Here is a 20749-nt window from a genome sequence, read left to right on the forward strand (position 1 = left end):
CTCCGCTATATGGTGAGTAGCAACTTTCCTTCTCTAATATTGTCAGAATAGTCCTTAGTTATTAAGTGAGAAAAATGACGCTGGAACAGATTGGTAACAATGGGCTAATGACAACATGGATGAGGGATCACAATATGCCGTGTGTTTAGAGTCAAAGATTAACTATCTTTGTAAAATGATAAATTCCTACTCACTATAAAGATGGCCCATTGAGTTGCAGACAGGCAAAACGAAAAGACTGTTACACATTATAGCTTTCGTCCAAAGCATTCTTCAGCAAGGAAAACAAACACACACATTCACATTAGCAAGCATATGTCACACACACGACTGCTATCACTGGCAGCTGCAAACGGGACATCATATTCGCTGTTGACTCTAGAAATTATTTATTTTTATTTTGCAGTTTTTGCCTGTGGGCCATTTTCAAGTGGCACTGTGAAAGATTTTACTTCAGTATATGTTGGACTTTTAAGATCCTCCGACATGTACACATGTCGTCATCAAAAATAGGCCTTTCACTGTAGAAATACAGTAGCACCAGATGATGACATGTTTACACATCAGAATATGTTAAATTCAGACATGTGTGAAGCAAAATCTTCTGCAGTACCACTGGAAAACTCCCAGAGGTCAAAATTGCAATAGTGATATAAATAATTTCTACAGTAAAGTTACTCAATCTGAATTGGTGCATGGAACGGGGATGGATACCAGGTGTGGGTGGGTGAGAGAATAGTGCTGTCTGGTGGGGTATGCAGGGACTAGACTACCAAGTGTAGAGTTGGGAGTAGGCTGGTGGGGGAGGAAGGAGGGAGGAAGGAAGGAATGATGATGAATCGAAAAGGAGTGGAGCAGGGAACAGGAAAGGACAGGTGGGTACATTGGCAAAGGGCAGCACACAAAGAGGGTGAGGGAATGCGAAAAGGGAGGAGTTGATAGGATCAGTGGACGGAAACGATTGAGTGGAGGGCATGGCGACGGTATGCTACCGTAAGTTGAAGTTGAATTAATTTCAGGACCGGAGAATGTATTGTAAGCGTAACTCCCGACTGTGCAGTTCACAGGGGAGCATCCAGATGGCCCAGGTTGTGAAGCAGCCATTGAAATGAAGGATGTTATGGTAAGCTTCATTTGCTGCAGGGTAATCTGCTTTGCTCTTTCGCTACAATTTGGCGGTGGCCGCTCATCCTAATGGACTTTGTTTGATAGTCACATCAGTATAGAAAGCTGTGCAGTGGTTGCAGCATAGCTGGTATACAGCATGGCTGCTTTCACAGTGGCCTGGTCTTGGATGGGGTAAGATAAGCCTGTGACAGAACTGGCATAGGAAGTGCTGCGTGAATGGGTTGGGCACTTTTTCACCTGACCCTTCCACAGGGATATGAGCCCTCTGGCAAGTGGTAGGGATTGGGAGTGGCATAGAGATGGACAAGTTATGTTGTGAAGGTTGAGGAATGGAACACCACTTTAGAAGGGGTGGAAAGGATCTGGGGTAGGATGTCCTTTGTTTCAGTGCATGATGATAGATAATCAAAGCCCTGACGAAGGATTTGGGTCAGTTGTTCCAGTGCAGGTTGGTACAGGCTGACAAATGATATAACTTGCATGGATATTTGTGGGCAATAATAAAAAACTTCATTTATTGTCTGTAGAATAATGAGAACTGATCAGACATGTTTAACACCAAGCACAATCTGTGGATGTTAAGTTTCTAGTGACATGCAAATAACCATCCTGGTTTTGTCCTGCCTTGTACTGAAAGTTCCAAGTTCCTCATTGATATATGACACTACTGATTTTTAATCTAGTTTACTGAACATATGTATATTTCTGCTTGGTTTAGTTGACCTTTGTGCTTTGGTAATCATTGTTGCCACAGCTATGTCATGGTCACTGATACCAATTTCGATGTGTACATCCTCAAAGAGGTCAAATCTGTTTATTGCTATTAGATCCGTTATGTTTCCGTCGTGAGTGGTGTTCCTAACAATCTGTTCTAGTTAGTTTTCAGAGACGGAATTTACTAAAGTTTCACAGAATGTCTTGTCACACGCACCACTAACAAATCTGTAATTTTTCTAGTTAATTGTTGGATGATTAAAGTCTACACCACTGATTACAGTATTGGGGAACTTACGTGCAAGTGAACTGAGATTTTCTCTAAAAGTTTTGGGCTAAGTCAGGAGACGAGTCTGTTGGGAGATACAAGGATCCAATTATAATTTTATGCCCACTCCTGATACTGAGTCTTGCCTAAGCAATCTTACATGCAGCTTCAGATTTCAACCAGCTATCTGTACCTAGTATTATGTGAACTTCACTGCTTTTCGGGAGTGCTTCAAACTCTTGTACTTTGTTGTGAATGCTTCGGGAGTTTACCATTATGATTTTAATATTCTCACCTGTGGGAGACATTTCTTTCAATTTTTCATGGTAGGTATGGGTTTACTACACCTATTGTTATCAGGATTTAATGGGTAGTTGCCTGATCTAAAAAACGCTTTTCTGCACCCCACTCAGTCAGCTACCTGAGTAGCAGCCTCTGATGTGTAGTGCACATCTTACCCAGTTAGGGGGACCTTACAATTCTCAACCCTATGGTGTATGTCCAGGAAGGCACAGCCTAGCTTGTCACAGAACCTTTGAAGTCTCTGGTTCAGTCCTCCTGTTTGCCTCAGAACCAAAGGACCACGGTCAGTTCTGGGGGCAATGCTGCAAATTGTGAACTCCACTGAAACTCCATGCGCAAGGCTTATCTTCTCAACTGCCTGTCAGTTGCTGGAATGACTCAAGTATGACCTCGGAGCCGAGATGACAGGCATCATTTGTTACACTATGTGCCAAACTCTGCATTTGGTTGCAACCTGTTCACTCAGTGCTTGCTGGAATAGCACGTGAACGTGTTCAATGAGGCCCCCAGGCATGCACGCTGAGTGCACCTGGTGTCCTTTCCTGCCCTATGCTGCCATTTCCATAAGGGGTACTATCATTCGCTATATGTTTGAACTGCCAACAATTAATATACCACTATCCTTTTGCATCTGTGTCCTCTTCACATTGGACAAAACAGGTTTCCCCAAAACAGGTGAAGTGAGAGTCACTGGCTCAGTTTCAGTGAGAGAGAGTACCTCAGACTTGTTGGTTAGAGGGATCGGTACAACACCCTGAATCCTTCCTGGATGTTGTCCACCCTGTACAGGACACCTAGATCTACCGTTGGCACGCCACTCACAGTCAGTTGGATGAGTAATGTTGGTGGTTAGTGTTAGTGTTCTTAAGATGGACAGAGGTGTGGACGGAGCCATTGGAGTGTCAGAGGTCGATGTCCAGGAAGTTGGCACATTGGGTTTAGGAGGACTATATGAAGTGGATGGTAGAAAAGGTGGTGAGGTTTTTTAAGAATGAGGAAAGGATTTTCTGACACTGGGTTCAGACCATGAAGGTATTATCAATGAACCTGACAAGGGTTTGTGGTTTTGGGGTGGCTAGGAAGGTTTTCTTTCAGTGGCCACTAAATAGGTTGGCATAATAAAGGCACCCTTGACTGTGCTAGAGATTCGTTTGTATACCTTCCCTCAAAGGAGTGGTAGTCGTGTGTGAGGATATCATTGGTAAGGTGTTCAAGGAATGAGGTCGTGGGTTTGGAGTTGGAAGGATGTTGGGGCCATGGGAATGAGTAATGGTGTCTAGGAAGGTGGGATCAGAGGGACTGATAGGCATCCATTTGGTCATGGGGTGGTAATGGGCTAGAGTATGTGGAGGAGGTGCTTTGTCTCTTTGATGTAGGATGATAGGCTTTGGATTATTGATTGGAGGTGTTGGTTAACAATGGTAGAGATCCTTTCAGTGGAAGTACAATAATTGGCTACAGTGGGACGTCTCAGTGTGTTGGGTTTGTGGACTCTGGGAAGCATGTAGAAAATTGATGGGATAAGGAGGGTGATGGACTCGTTGAGGGACTCCAGCTTGTTCCTCGTACACTTCACCAACAGCATCCTCACACCCAACTATAGTCTGTCCACAAAGAGCTGAACGAGGGCTCTCTAGCTTTAGACCGACAGAAGTCAGTCGACTAAATGTTTTGTGTCCAGAACCTGGCAACCTCAGCGATGTAAAACAGGACCTTGCCTATTTAGGTATTGTGAAGTGGTTGTTGTGCCATGTTGTGTCATATCACGAATTAATACATATCTTGATGAGTGACGGAGTGGTTCCTGGCCCATCATGGGCTCAACTGAGAGAGGGATAGGGCAAGACATAGTACTTTATAGAGTGGAACTAGAAAAATAATTAATAATGTTGCTGAATGTTATGAGCAAGAGTATTGATATGCAAATACAAATGTAAAACAAGCACTCCATGATGTAAGGGTGGCTCCTTCCTTGCTCTGCCCCTTACCTGTTGGTATCCTGTGCAGTGGAGTCTGTGTGCAGAACTCCCACACCCAAGCAGAATTTGTTCATCTCTTTGTGAGCAGACTGTACTTCTCCTTTGAGGAGAAGGTATATAAACAAATCTGCAGCACAGCTATGGGAACCCATATTGTGCCCTCCTATATCTGGTGATATTGAGACCAGACCCTGTTGACAGTGGCTGATTAAGAAAACTTAACTGACAGTGGCTGATTAAGGAAAAGTGTTGGTGGACAACCAAGGTTCCAACAGTTTGTTTTTAAAAAAGTAATTTTCATTTATTCTTTTGAAATATAATAACCTCTGCAGAATTTTCCATACCAACCTGTCCACTTCCAAGTTATCTATTACGTTCGCAAACCATCTTATTGTTATTACAAATTTACTAAAATTAACTTTAAAAAGATAAGAAGCTCTGGTGAAATTGACCGTGATACGTTAACAAATGAGATCTTTATAATCAGCAGTTTACCAGAAATTGTTTTAAAAAGGTAACAAGTTAAGATAGCCATATACAGACAATATAATCAAGATATTATTTATGCTGACCAGTGTCTTTAACAAATCTTTTGATTAAAACTCAAAGCATCCCAAAAGAAATATATATAAGTCACAGTAGTCGGAATACTGTACATGAAAGGTATAACCGCATCACAACAAAATCTGTAGCAGCTCCCTCTTACTGAAATTGTTTCAAGTTCACTTTGGAATGTTTGCAGGTTGGGATTGATTACTTTCCATTATCCACACCAACAGGCCATGCCCATTTCACATACAGTGATCAATGACAACATTATGACTACCAACCTACTATTGATATGAAGCTGTCCAGGCGATAGCAGCATCACCTGGTGAGGAATGACTGCTTGTCATACACACACGTGGTGCATGTAGTATCAGTGAGCATGCTGTCCACGTGTAGAGTGGGGAGGCACACAGTCAATCTGAGTTTGGCCGAGGGCAGATTGTGATGGCCCTAAGACTTCACACCAGCATTTCAGAAACTGCACGACTTGCCGGGTATTTGAGGAGCACTGTGATGAGGCCTTCAACACTTGGCGAAACAAAGGTGAAACCACGTCGAGACATCGTGGGGTTGGGCGGCCACTCCTCATTATATGTGTCGGTCATCGTAGGCTGGGCAGACTGCTAAAACGGGTTAAGTGGTGAACTATGGGAGGAATAACATCATATTTTAATACTGGACAGAGTACAAAAGTGTCTGAACACATAGTGCACCGAACGCTCCTAACGATGGGCCTCCACAGCCGATAACCCATGCAAGCGCCAATATTAACACCACAGTATCGGCATCTACAACTGTATTGGACATGTGACCATCGGCACTGGACGTTAGCATCGTGGCAGAGCATTGCGTGGTCTGATGAAATCTGATAGCTTCTTCATAATGCCAGTGGGAGTGCACGAATCTGTCATCTTCAAGAGGAGCAGGTCCGTGACACCTGTACTGCAGAATGGAGACAAGCTGTTGGCTGCTCCATAATGCACAGGGGAACATTCACATGGGCATCCTAGGGTCTAGTGGAGCTTGTGCAAAGCACCATGATGGCCAAGGAATGTCATAAACTGGTTGCAGGCTACGTACACCGCTCCATGACAATCAAGTTTCCAGATGGCAGTGGCATTTTTCAATAAGTTAATGCACAATGTCAGGAGGCCACGAGTGTGATGGAGTGGTTCAAGGGAACATGGTAGCGAGCTCCAGTTGATGTGCTAGCACCTCAACTCACCAGATCTGAACCCAAACAAACTCATTTGGGATATGACTGAAGGTGGCATCAGAGCTCATCGCCGCCCGTCCCCAACCCCCTACTTGGAATTTACGGGAATTAGGTGACTTACGTGCACAAATGTGGTGTCAACTCCCTCCAGTGACCTACCAAGGCCTCATTACTTCCATGTCATGACATGTTACCACTGTTATCTGTGTCAAATGTCAACATAATGCAGGGTTGCCACAGGTTCTGGAAGTCAGGGAATTTCCAACACGTCAGGCAAATTGCGGGGGGTGGGGACTGGAAAAATCTCATTTTTGCCTCTAGATGAAATGGATTGTTTACTGAGGTGTCACGAATCTTTGCCAGGTGGGTGCAGCAGAGTATGTGCACTGCTTCCCTACTCCCTCATTTCTACTGCTTCTACCCTTTGTACCACTCCCCTCAGCTCGCAGTCAGTGCTGCCACTACCTAGCAGCTGCTGACGAGAGGCAAGGGGGCATGAGGAATGGTTTGCTTGGATCTGATTCTCAGAGACTGTAGATGCAGCAGCCGGACACGGTGGTCATGTGTGCATGAGTTGTCTCTGAGTGATTGCGTGAATGTGTGTGCGCTCGTGTTTTCTGATAAAAGCTATGGCTGAAAATTTAGTTGAGAGTGCGATTGTCTTTTCTACGTGCCCGTGTGCGGCTCAGCAATCATCTCTATGGTGAGTTGCTACCTACCCTTGCTGTTATTCATTTTCAGAGTATTTGAACAAGTTATCTTTGCATGGATTGATCACCATGGTCTCATTTCAACAACATGCTGTCTGTGGCCAATGAATAGCTGGCCATGTAAGTGGATTTCCATGACGGGTCAAAATTGGAGTCCATTTCTGCAGGTATCTGTAATGGAATGGGCCCGCTGATCTGAAGCCATTCATTTTCCACTAATTTTCAGGCTTTGCTCGTCGGATCTAGCCTCACAGATCTGCCTGCAGGCCAGGTCTGTTTGTGTGTGGCATAATGCAGTGGATTTTCGTAGTTCATCCACAGACCCAGGACTACATGCTGCTCAGCAGGACAGAGACCATGGGCATAGATTTCAGAAACTGCGACTGTGTTACTGCAAGCATGTTGTACAGTATGGCGTTTTATAGACATTTTATTTGTTTTAGAACATGTTGGCACATCAAAAGCAGTTTGTGTGTTAGAAAGTATGGACAATAAAAAGAAGAAAATTGCATCAGTTGCTGGTGGTTTGTACGCTATGTACTCATATATTTCTTGAAATCGCACAATACCTGTAAAATGATAGATATAGCACAGTGGGTAATAACCGACAATAACGAACTTAGCAGAACCAATATTTTATTGGCGGTCACCTACAGTGTTGCTTTACACAATTCTTCCCCGCCTAATACATTTCTTTTAGGAGGCCTACTTTTTTCTGAAATCTGTGAAGGTATTTTAAGTCTGTATTGTGACTCCAAAGAAATGCATATTTTTGTCACCAAATGTGCTTCATTGTATTGAAATAAATTAACTTCAGTGGTCTTAATGAAACGCGTATGCCATTTGGCTTGCTTTCTCCATCTAAAAACTGTTCATTACAAAAGATGTTGATGTTAGTACTTAAGATTTTTCCTCAAATCAGGAAACGCCATCTATTTGCAAGTTTATTTTGGATATTTTCTTGTTTGCACTATTGTTTCTTGTACCATAGCTGGAAAGACAGATTGTCAACTCACGTCTTATCTTATCCATGAAATCTCAAAATTTGTCAGGGAAAAACACTAAAATGTTGTGGAAATCGGGGAAATATTAGGGAAGTTCAATTGGGGAAACTTGTGGCAACCCTGTACTAGCTATCAGTTAGGTAGGTGGTCATAAAGTTCTGGCTAATAAGTGTATGAATAAGATTTTCTTACGTAAGTGCAGAGCTTACTCTGAAACATACATATTTTAGAAACAATTCAAATGATTGGTTTACACACACCCACAACACAGTTTCACGGCCAGCACACTCAAACAAGATACCATACTCCACTAATTGCTCATCATTGCGAGAGCAAAGTCAGAAAGATAGTCATGAAACAATCACATATAAGTGGTAAATATTTCAGTCTAACAAGGTGGCATCTATATAGAAAGAATGCACAACTTGCACTGCGCTACCTACATCCATAAAATGCCACTAATGTTTGACGTAAAGAATGTATCATGATAGTCATGTGAAGTCAACTTAACTATAACATGCCAGTGTGAAGCAAACAAATGACAATATATCCACATCTTTCATATGATACTGGCCACACCAGTTATGCACGTAGGAGGCTTCTAAGGGTACTTGGATTAGCTGTCGGATCCTAAATTCAACACGATACAATATTTTGGTGATCCATCTGTCTGCAATCTTCATGAGAATGGCTCTGCTGCTGAGTGTCACTAAAAACTGATGCTGAGACTGCAAATCATTGTCCTATATAGGCCTTCATACCATACACGTTGCGTGTATAGAATATATAATGATTCCAATCCCAAAGAAAGCTGGTGTTGACAAGTGTGAAAATTACTGAACTATCAGTTCAGTAAGTCACTGCTGCAAAATATTAACACAGATTCTTTACAGGCAAATGGAAAAACTGGTAGAAGCCGACTGTGGGGAAGATCAGTTTGTGTACTGTAGAAATGTTGGAACACATGAGGCAATACTGACCCTACAACTTATCTTACAAGATAGATTAAGGAAAGACAAACCTACATATCTAACATTTGTAGACATGGAGAAAGCTTTTGACAATGTTGACTGGAATACTCTCTTTCAAATTCTGAAGGTGGCAGGTGTCAAATACAGGGACCGAAAGGCTATTTACAATTTCTACAGAAACCAGATAGCAGTTATATGAGTCAAGGGGCATGAAATGGAAGCAGATGTTATTCAGCCTGTATATTGAGCAAGCAGTAAAGGAAACAAAAGAGAAATTTGGATTAGGAATTAAACTCCGTGGAGAAGAAATAAAAACTTTGAGGTTTGCCGATGACATTGTAATTCTGTCAGAGACACCAAAGGACTTGGAACAACAGTTGAATGGAATGGACAATCTTGAAAGCAGGATATAAAATGAACATCAACAAGAGTAAAATGCAGATAATGAAATATAATCAAATTAAACCAGGTGATGCTGAGGGAATTAGATTAGGAAATGAGACACTTAAAGTAGTTGATGAGTTTTGCTATTTGGGGAGCAAAATAACTGACGATGGTCGAAGTAGAGAGGATATAAAAAGTAGACTGGGAATGCCGAGGAAAGCGTTTCTAAAGAAGAGAAATTTGTTAACATCGAGTGTAGATTTAAGTGTCAGGAAGTCTTTTCTGGAAGTATTTGTGTGGAGTGTAGCAGTGTATGGAAGTGAAACATGGACGATAAATAGTTTAGACAAGAAGAGAATAGAAGCTTTCGAAATGTGGTGCCACAGAAGAATGCTGAAGACTAGCTGGGTAGATCATGTAACTAATGAGGAGGTACTGAATAGAATTGGGGAGAAGAGGAATTTGTGGCACAACTTGACTAGAAGAAGGGATCGATTGGTAGGACATGTTTTGAGGCATCAAGATATCACCAATTTAGTACTGGAGGGCAGCATTGAGGGTAAAAATCGTAGAGGGAGACCAAGAGATGAATACACTAAGCAGGTTCAGGATGATTTGGATTGCAATAGTTACTCAGAGGTGAAGAGGATTGCAAAGGATAGAGTAACATGGAGAGCTGTGTCAAACCAGTCTCTGGACTGAAGACCACAACAGCAACACATCATGTGTGCCGTCCACCACAATTGCTGCCCTCCAAGACTGGGCTAGTGGCTCTGCCCTTAGTAGAATACCAGCAGTAATGATATATCACACTCAAAGACTATTTTCAAACACTCAGGCTGGCCGAATTGAAAAACAGCGTGTTTTTGTATGTGATAGTACTAGGTTCCACATCCCGCTAAGAGGAAAACCATTCTCTATCTTAATCAAACTGTCTGCTGACTTAATTTCCATGGCCTCTTTATAAACAATGTTCCAAAAACTGAAAGTATTGACATCTATTGCAGTCTTGTCAAATTTCATCCTGTGTCCCTCATTTAGGCGATGTTTTGCTGCTGCTGCTGATTTTGCGGCTGTTGTAGCCTTGTGTGATGGCGATATTTCATGCAACTGTCCTGAACTGTGTGAATGAACAGCTGATGTAAGCCTTACCACAGTGAAATAGAAATTTATTTATGCCAAGCTTCCGAGGTCCCAAATTATCTCTCAGAGCCAAGTATTGCCCTAATTTTGGAAGATGGACAGAACACACTCTTAATGTTAAAATTTCCTAAATTCTTCCAGTCTTAACCATATGTTCCTAGAAAAGAAATAAATGCCACAGATCTATGCCTCTCTTCCTGCATCTCCAGGGCATGTCCAAACTCCATAACCCAACGAATCTGCTTCTCAGAGTACCCATTTTCCTTAAACACAGCCGTCAAATGTGCAAGTTCTTGGTCTAAACTGTCCATGTCAGAAATGGCATACGCTCTGCGTACCAGAATCCTAAAGGTGCCATTATGTTTGTACGGTGGATGGCAACTCTTAGTATGCTGATACTGATTGGTGTGTGTCATATTTTGGTGAACACTATGTCCCATATCATCATCATCTTGTTTTTTGTAAGTGCTGACATCCAGAAATTGAAGCGTCCCATGACTTTCAACCTCTATGGTGAATCTAATGCTGGGATGGAGTCACTTGAATTGGTCCAATTATCTGTTGAGACCATCACATCTGTAAGGCCATACAAAATAGGTATTGTTTATATATCTCCAGAAGCACACTGGTTGTGAAGCTGAAGTCCTCTGTGACCTATCCTCAAAGTCCTCCATCAGTTGGTGACTTACCCATAGCCACTCCATCATTCTGTTAACAAATGTTGCCATTAAACAATGAATACATTGTTGACAGCACATGATGATACAGCTTCACCAGTTGTACATCCATTTTCTTACTAATCAGACTCAAGGACTCTTCCAGAGGGACACATGTAAATAGAGATACCACAACAAAACTCAGTAGTAAAGCCAGAGGACCCAGCCTCAAAGATTTCCACCGTCAAGTAAAATCCATCGAATTGAAGATATGATATTCACACGTGGTCAACATATGGGCTGAGAACAGATGTAAAATACCTGGCCGGATTATAAGTGGGTGCACCCAAATTACTAACAATAAAGCATAAAGAAACCTCAGCCTTATTTAACATTGGCAGATCATACAACAAAGGCAGAATGCCAGCACCAGGATAAAGTTTCTTGTGTGAATCTTCCAACAACATCCTCTTTTTCAAAACAGAGAGAGTCTTGCATTTACTGTTTTCTGTAGGGTCACTAGATAGTGTTCTGTAAGTCAGCTGGTGGTGCCAACATTTGGCACATATGCCAAACTGTTTATGGACCATCTAGAGGAAACCTGCCTAGCATCTCAAACAACAAACCTCTTTCTGGTTCAGGTTCATTGATAATATTTTCATGATCTGGACCCAGGGTCAAGACATCTTATCCTCATTCTTCCATAACCTCAACAGCTCCTCTCCCATCTGCTTACCCTGGTCTTCCTGAACCCAATGTGCCACCTTCCTGGATGCTGATCTCCATCCCTCTGATGTCTCCTATTAAGCCCACTAACTGCAACTGTAGCTCTATTTAGAGAGCTGTCATCCCTTCCACACTAAAAAAATTACTCCCATCTAGCCTGGCCACCTGTGGACAGTGCATCTACAGTGAACAGAATTTCCTTGCTCAACACACTGACACTCTCACAAAAACGGGCTCTTCCCCCCCTCCCCTCTCCACCTTACCTCCCTCCCAAAAATAGTCTGCAAAAGATTTTTTGTGCTATATCCTCATACCCTCCTAAACCACCCTCGAAGAATCAGCTGCAAGGTAGTGCCTCGTTTATCACCCAGTATCATCCTGGATTGAAGCAACTCAACCATATTATTTGCCAAGGTTTTGATTATGTGTGTTCATGCCCATAAATGAGACACATCGTACCCAACATCCTTCCCACCTGTCCTAATGTGGTATTCCATCATCCACCAAACCTACACAACATTCTGGTCCATCCATATGCAATTCCCACTCCCAATCCTTTGTTCCATGGGTCATATCCCACTGGAAGACCCAGGTGCAAGATTGACCCAACCAACACATCCTAATCTAGTCCCCTCACAGGTGTATCCTGTGCCATCATAGGCAGAGCCATCTGTGACAGCAGTCATGTCATACACTGTTTCTGCAGCAATTACTGCACAGCAATTTATGTGGGTATGGTCCCAAACCAGCTGTCCTCTAGAATGAATGGCCATCACCAAACTGTGACTAGGAACACAGTTTTCCACCCAGTGGCACACATTCTGCTGAGCACAATGTACTGGAGCTCACCGGGTGTTGCACAGTGAATGGTCTCCCTTGCTTCTAAATTATTTAGATTCTGCCAGAACTTTCTTTACTGTACTTACATTTGTGTTTTCTATTCAACTTTAGTCATGGCTGTGTCCTATGATTTTTGTTATATCCAGTATGCTGCACTTCCGCAGAAAATTCGGGTCAAATGCAAGACATGACATTACAACTACAAACACGTCTATATCTACCATACCATCACAGCCATATGGCAGTACTTAATGTAACACAGACACATTTCAGCCCTACAGCCTCTAATACAGGCGGCCATGGTCAGCGTTTCTTGTAGTCTTGCAGTTCCTGTCACCTCTTCATCTTAATCGATATTTAGGGATATTTTAGAAAGTGCTGTACCCACAAAATAAATATTCGCTAAATTTTCTATTATTTGATGAAAGCCAATTATTTTCTTTATTCTTGATGAAATAAAACATTTTCAGTTCAGGATGTGTATACTGTCAGGATCTCTAACTTGTGTAGTCCCAATAGCATAAAGTGCTGCAATATTTAAAGAGCAGTTGAGTGCAACATTTTTTCAATCCAAGAGCTGAGACTTTATTTCAATTTTTTGTCTCCAAAATCACACGCACAATTTCATTAGTTCTGCAGTAATGTTATTTTGTATCCATTCAGGTGTATCTCTTCAATTACTGTGGTTTCAGCTCAATGTCTGATATGCATAACATGTTTGCAGAGATTAATTTGCACTTACACATGGTAGCATTGATGTTAAAAATGCTTCCATATTATTTACGAAACTTTGCACTGAAGTGTTACCTGTGTTCTGCCTCAGATAATTTGTAGACAGCTTAAGAATGAGAGCTGATAGGGTACAGAAACCATAATATGATCACCTGAGGTCCCCTTTTCCTTTACCATGCTGCTTCTTCTCATTGACTTCATCTCCATGGACTGAAATCTTGAGGCTGAAAATGTAAGTCCAAACTATCTCTTAAATCCACAAGATTAGAAACATAGATTCTTCTTGAAACATTATGTAGTAACTGAATACGACAGCAGGAAACACTTCTTTTAATAAATTTCTGTTGATGAACATTAACATTTGTTACATTAACTGAACAGTTTTTCCACTTCACGGGATAGACACAGACTGAATCTTCCAGTGTCCCCTCGTGACGTTATCCTTTTATCGTCTTGAGCTTCAGGATTCTATGGCGCACTGCGTGTTTCTGTCAGTCACCCTGCCCCGTCTTGTAGAAACATGTTATTCAGTCTCCCAATTTCATGCACCTATAAAACAATTCTCACACAATATGTGTGTTTGCATTTATTACCCCCGTAACAAAATTTCTACGTGCAGATGACAATCACCATTAGTTGGTAACAGATAAAGCTAGTACTTTATTACTTTTATGAACTGATATGTTACACTTCAGGCTGAAATATGCTAAAAGAGTGATCATTTACACTTCAGGTACTGTCCTTGCAGCTGTTTGGTTTTCTTTTATAAATATTTGATTGTATTGCATCTTAGTTACTCTACAGCTCAGCCTTTAGAAAACAGTTACATTGAAAAGGCCTTCTGTAACTAGTGAAAATTAGTGGACTATAATGAGTACTCCTCTGATGAGTTTGTACCTTCTGGAAATTAGTGGTGAAATAGTGCTCGTTCCTTAACAACTTGGATTTAATCCATGCTGCCATGCGTCTGAATGAGAAGTTGCATGCAGACCATACTCATTTGTGGCAGCCATACTCTCCAGATGGTACCTGAGTTTCTACAATTATATGTGGAAACAGTGTCATCCAGAGAGCTTGCCTCATTAGTCACAGCAACATTATATCCACATAATATGAAGAGTGTTTCTTGTAGTGTTGTTAATGTTGTACTTAACTGCATAACTGTTGACTGCAACTAGGTAATTATAGCAGAATCTTGTACACCAATACCTTATCCAGTAACTGATGGCCACAGACATCTGAGTCCTTGATTTGCCTGAAGGCACTATCCTACAACTACCATGCAACAAAATTCATTGTTGGCTTCTAAATCCTGATTTATAGCTCTGAATTGCTTTATTAATCTTACATGATGACAGGAAGTTGTTCTTGGAATAACAATAATGGAAGGAGTAAAAGTAATAACTCACTGTATAGTTGAGAAGTTGAGTGGTTGATAGGTGTGTAAATAAGATTGGGAGGCATATCTCTCTCTCTCTCTCTCTCTCTCTCTCTCTCTCTCTCTCTCTCTCTCTCTCACACACACACACACACACACACACACACACACACACACACACGCACGCGCGCACACACCCTCTCTGCATGGCCACATTGTACTGGTTCACTGCGATGTATCAAGAATGCAGCTGAAACTAAGGTAAGGGGTTGTGTCAGGTGGACTGGGTGATGAGAGAATGAAGGAGGAGGAAGAGTTGCAGGGAATGATGGCTAACAGCTGGTAAGGAGAAGCAGCAAGTACTCAGGATAGGAAAATGGCACTAATGTGTTGAGTCGTGTGTGGCACTCAGTGATGTTGAGGAGTGGACTGGGAGGGGGAGATCGGAAAAAGAGAGAAGGAGGCTGTGGAGAGGACGATGTGAGTGTAGAAAGAGTGAAGACTTGGTTGGATATCTTGGCCACAGCTCAACAGTGGCTGTTCATTTGTGTGGAGAATTAGTTGTTGGTCATGGCGGCTAAAATACCGTGTGGAAGCTTTTATGTGAGATGAGTGCTTTCACAGGTAATAATACCTCTGATTATACATAACATGCCTGTAATGGGACTGGAAAAGGATGTGCTAGTGGGTGCATAGGACGGGTATTGTTTCTGGGTCGTATATAGGGCCATGTGGCACAGGGTAAAGGTAGGACATGGCACAAGGACAGATCAGGATATTTCACAGATACAGTGCACAATGGTTACCACTTTGTGTGTGTGTGTGTGTGTGTGTGTGTGTGTGTGTGTGGGGGGGGGGGGGGGGGGGGGTCTGTGTTTTTGTTAGCTCTGGGGGACATAGTATAAAAGTTTAACAACATTTTCAGTCTTTGATTTGTGCCAGTTGCCCACTCAGTGGCTCCATTACTCCCATATTGTTTTATCAAACCTTCCCTAAACTAAACTATATTACCAGACTCCACCTGATTGTGCTCACTTTTGTACAACCTTCAGAGCAGTGAAGCTATTGCAGATGTTGATATTAAATTTAACCAATTTCCAGAGGTTCATAAATCTTTTATGTGATTTAAATAATGGAATTATTAGAAGTTCATTGTATAGTTGAGGTGTTCAGCAGTTGACAAGTCTGGGTGGGGTTCAGTGCTAGGACACCGTAACCACACATTTGAATGTTAGCTACTAGGGCTACACTGTCCAAAAGCTTACCATTTATTTAAATCTTGACATCTTGGGTTGTCAGGTATTCTACTGGAAATCAGTGTCGTAATTGCACAATAATTTAGCTCGTAACCTTCATCAGTGCGACCTGAGACTGCTCCTTGAGCTGACCTGGTCCAGTATTTATGACTGTGAACTTCTCCCTCCACCAGCGGTTGCAGATGTTCCCTCTGCAGTCTGCATATGCTTGCTGTGATCTTCTGGAATGTTGCTGTTCTGTTATCGGTCCGCTACAGTTCTGGGTGTTCCTACTGTGATCCACACCCACCAGACCTGCTCCTGGGTGTTCCATCTTTGGTCTGGTGCATTTGGAATTCCGTCTGAGGCACCAGGCATTACCCCTGCAGTCCACTCCTGCTCACTGTGATCTGCTGGAGCGTGCAAGTACGACGCCGATATCCGGCAGAATGCCAGACAACCCAAGTTGTCATTAGATCGCTGGGAAAGCATGAAACTTTACAGTTTCAATCTTGTTTATGTGCCTGATGACCACTCAACACATCCAATATTTGGTAAATGGTTAGGTGTACACCATTCATTATTTGTATTCCACCTGGGACTTGCCAGTGTCACTTTTACGTAATTTGTCATGACAGTGGGAGATTAACTGGATAATGGAATCCAACAAACTGAGACTGTTTAAACAGAGGTCTCACTTGACAATGCATTTCTCTGGTCACTCAGATGGAAAGAAGCCAGAATGGACAAATTTTTCAGATTTCTCTGTGCTCTATTATCTTTGTAAATGTTGCCAATTGTCTTCTGATGGAGTCTTCACATGAACCCATCACGAATATGTACCTAAAAGTGCATAATGAAATTTATGCAGTAGTTGTTTCATAGGACCTACGTTGCTTTATCACATGATGATGGAACATGTCCTTATATTGAATCATTATTGAAGACATTTAACAATCGTAATAAATAATAATAATAAAATTGTGTTAATGTTAATTTCGAATGACTGCTAGTAGATAAAGAATGGGGAATGTGGCCATCACATAGAAAAAGTTAGATTTATGTGGAAGTGGTGTTGTGCAAAAATTGTACTTGTTGCTGTTAATTGACATTGTCCAAATTCCTGTTTATTGTCAGTGTTTGAGATTTAGCAGAGTTTTACATTTTATTAGAGAGCTTTATTAACAGAGACATTATGTTAAGTTCAGTTTGCTAAGTTAATAACGCTTATTGATTTCAGGTCTGCATAGGGCCATCTTTACCTCAGGGCAACATTGCTGTACCCCCTCCACCACAGTCTCCAAGCATAACTTCATCTGTGAACCTTCAACCAAATTTGCAGCAGGTTAGTTGCGCAGGTGTATTCCTACAATCTCCTGTTTCACAAAAAAGCTGCTGATCTCAGTATTGATAAGCTAACCATATGGTGAATTCTGTCACAAATGGGACTAAATGCAACAGGAAAAAATACTGGTTACAGCGCATCATAGTCGACAAAATTTACACCAGAAAACTGCCCACAAATGAAAATAAAATAACTGGCCGCTGTGGCTGAGCAGTTCTAGGCGCTTCAGTCTGGAACCACGCGACCGCTACGGTCGCAGGTTCGAATCCTGCCTCGGGCATGGATGTGTGTGATGTCCTTTTAGATTGGTTAGGTTTAAGTAGTTCTAAGTTTTAGGGGACTGATGACCTCAGATGTCAAGTCCCATAGTGCTCAGAGCCATTTGAACCATTTGAAAATAAAACAACATTACCTTAATAAGAACAAATTACAAGAAACATACACTGCCATACCATTGAAGAAAAATTTTGCATAAAATCAGACTAACACTTCAGAAAAGCAGCCTAAAAATAGGCATCAGAACACATTGCATTCACAAATTTGTCATAATGTTGAACAATCCTGTATATTTGTACATTCAGGTGCCCATAAATTAAACACAATGACTCTGAGTAGATTTACATAGGACAAACTGAGTGATATTTCAAAACAATATTTAAAGATCCTATCTTCAGTTAGTACACACTTACAAGAACAAAACTATACAGACAGTGACATGACACAATGCCTATCAGTCCTACATTTTGCCAAAAAAGCCTGCTTACTAAATACTGTAGAGGAAAACAAACGGATTGATATGAAAAACAAGAAATTCCATGAAAGTTTCCTTAGAGTTCTTTAATGACAACCTTTCTTTGCTCTGCTAACAGAGATTACACTAATCAGAAGTAGCATTATATAGATGTTATTGCCTATACAGCAGTTACCAATGACAACTGCATATATTTTGTAAAGAAAATTCCTGATTACAGCAGTATAAGCAAAAGATAGATTGCTACTCACAGTGAAGATGTCACGTTGAATTGCAGTCAGACATAACGAAAAGACAGTTACACATTAGCTTCCGGCCAAAGCCTTCTTTGGAAAAAGACACACACACACACACACACACACACACACACACACACACACACACACATACACATTCATTCAAGCAAGTACGACTCACTCTCACATGACCGCCATCTCTGGTAGCAGCTCAGACCGGAATATTAGTGTGACTATCAACCAGCTATTCACCAGGATGAATGGCCCCGTCAAACTGAGGCCAAAAGCAAAGTAGACCATCTTGTGGTACAACGTCGAGCTGAACACAATATGCTTGATTTCAGTGGCTGCTTTACTACTCAAACCACATGGATTCCACCCCCCACATTCAGCTTTTCTGAACTGCGCAGATGGGAATTATCCCAGCCTAAACCTATGGTAACCTACCATCCCCTGCACCCTCCAACTGACTGTTTCCACCCCTTTTGTCCTATCACCTCCTCCCTTTTCTCATCCCCTAACCATTTGTGTGTGATACTCTGTGCTTATGTGCTTGCTGGTTTTGGTCTTCCCTGCTCCTCTTCTCTTTCCCTCCCCATTCCTCTCCCCCATACCTGGCCTTCCAATGCTGTATGTGTTGGAAGTGTAGTTCCAGCACACTCTGCCAGTAGTGCTCTTCTCTCCCCAATCTGTACACTGCTCTCTCTTCCCCTTCCCCGCCCCTTCCAGCTTGCTACTTTGTTTCTATGTGACAGTTGCATTCTAGTCCAAGCTGCCAGAGATGGCCATTATATGTGCACAATGTATGCTTGCTTGTGTGACTGAATGCACGTGTGTTTCCTTTTTTGATGAAGGCTTTGGCAAAAAGCTAATGTCTTTTCACTGTGCCTGTCTGCAACTCAGCATGCCATCTTCGTGGTGAGTAGCAGTCCGTCTTTTCCTTATATTGTTGATATTCCACCCTGGAATTTCCATTGTTTTATACTGATTACATATATGTATATATAAATCGTGTAATGACATCGTTACGTGAAAATTACAAAATATTGTCATTGGCATACGCTAAAGAACATTCTTCACATTACAATGAACTGAAAATTCTCATATGCATAAAACATCGCTATATACACTGTAAGTAATTTATTATAAGAAATGTTCTTTTGTGTAAAACAGATACTGCTGATGATAGGCAACACCCAAAACTAGTTCGGTAAAATGAAATACTACTGACAAGCAACTTCTGTTGAACACTTAATTATTATGATGACAAATTTACTAAATGTTTTGCTACAGACAAAATAGAATTACACTTCAGACAGTTTGTGCACATGCCTGCTATTTACAATTAATGAAAGATTCAGTGACACTTAGCAAGTACTAATATTTATTACTGTTAAAATTTATTCTTTGTTCATCATCAGTGTCATATAGATGTTTGCTCGCTGCAGAATTTTTTTTGTCATGAGGTCTTAGTGCAAATAATTCCAGGTTCGCGTTGCAACTCCGCCTGTCGGCACGGGGGCAGACCGACCTGCTGTAGTCATTAATGTTCCTGCGCCTGGCCACCCTCAGTTCAGCAACAGCATTTCATCTGCAGGATTCACGACTACATTCCAGCAGGTAAACAAATCTGGCCTTACATTGTATAAGAGAAGAACTTGATTGAGAAGAGAGCAATTTACAATAAAATTGTAGAATGCAGTTTGGTATGCATGTGCACATGAAACTTATACACAGTATACGTATTTTAATTAGGGAAGTAAGCTGCTGTATGTAATAAAATATGCCTATAACACAATACAGTTGCATTTTTAAAACATTTATTACATTTAAATTTTCTTAAAAAGCCTTTTTGTGATTATGTGGTAGTTGTACTGGAATTTTAGTGTCCATTGGTAAATTAAAGTTTTCAGTCTCTTGAATAGTTTTGTTATCCTCTGTCTATTCTTATTTTAAACTAAATTTGCATTCACACTATCTGTCGCACTCGACACTTTCCACTATCTGATTTATATAATGTAATCTTTTTATACCTCCAGTTCCTGCCCCCCCCCCCCCCCCCACACACACCAATTTTTCCCATATTAAGGTAAATTAGCCTTAAATACTATAGTAAGTGCTTCACTAACAAGTACCTTCTGGTCAGGGTTTTCTGTAGAGTTCTTTCCGTATATGTTCTTCCTAGTACCATTTGTTTATTGTCTTTATTTATCTAGCACATATTTAAATTGCTTTACTTTTAGTGCTTTTAGTTCCTTACTTCCCTGTTTACCACTATTCACATTTTGCTCCTATACATTGCCATGCTCTTGTAATGAATATATAATTATTTTTTCAAAATTTCTATAGGCTCATGTGAGCTAAAGCTGGTCGTCCATAGAGTAAATGCTTACTTAGTTCACAGCACGCTGAAAAAATTGAACAGGATTATTAAATAAAATCTGAATTGAAGATGGTTTATTTAATTTATAACCCTATCCA

General features: G+C 41.3%; 1 protein-coding gene across 2 annotated transcripts in view; it reads left to right on the top strand.

Annotated features, from left to right (window-relative positions):
* LOC124620002 (zinc finger protein 37-like) overlaps positions 1 to 20749 on the top strand; it is a 150702-nt gene that overhangs the window by 37866 nt on the left and 92087 nt on the right. For both annotated transcript variants that reach the window (XM_047146670.1, XM_047146678.1), the window contains exons 6-7: positions 17177 to 17281; positions 19757 to 19888. In XM_047146670.1, the coding sequence (XP_047002626.1) occupies positions 17177 to 17281; positions 19757 to 19888 (237 nt within the window). The remainder of the gene's footprint in view (positions 1 to 17176; positions 17282 to 19756; positions 19889 to 20749) is intronic.

The sequence above is a fragment of the Schistocerca americana genome, chromosome 1, assembly GCF_021461395.2.
Source record: "Schistocerca americana isolate TAMUIC-IGC-003095 chromosome 1, iqSchAmer2.1, whole genome shotgun sequence".
Taxonomy (NCBI): Eukaryota; Metazoa; Arthropoda; class Insecta; order Orthoptera; family Acrididae; genus Schistocerca; species Schistocerca americana.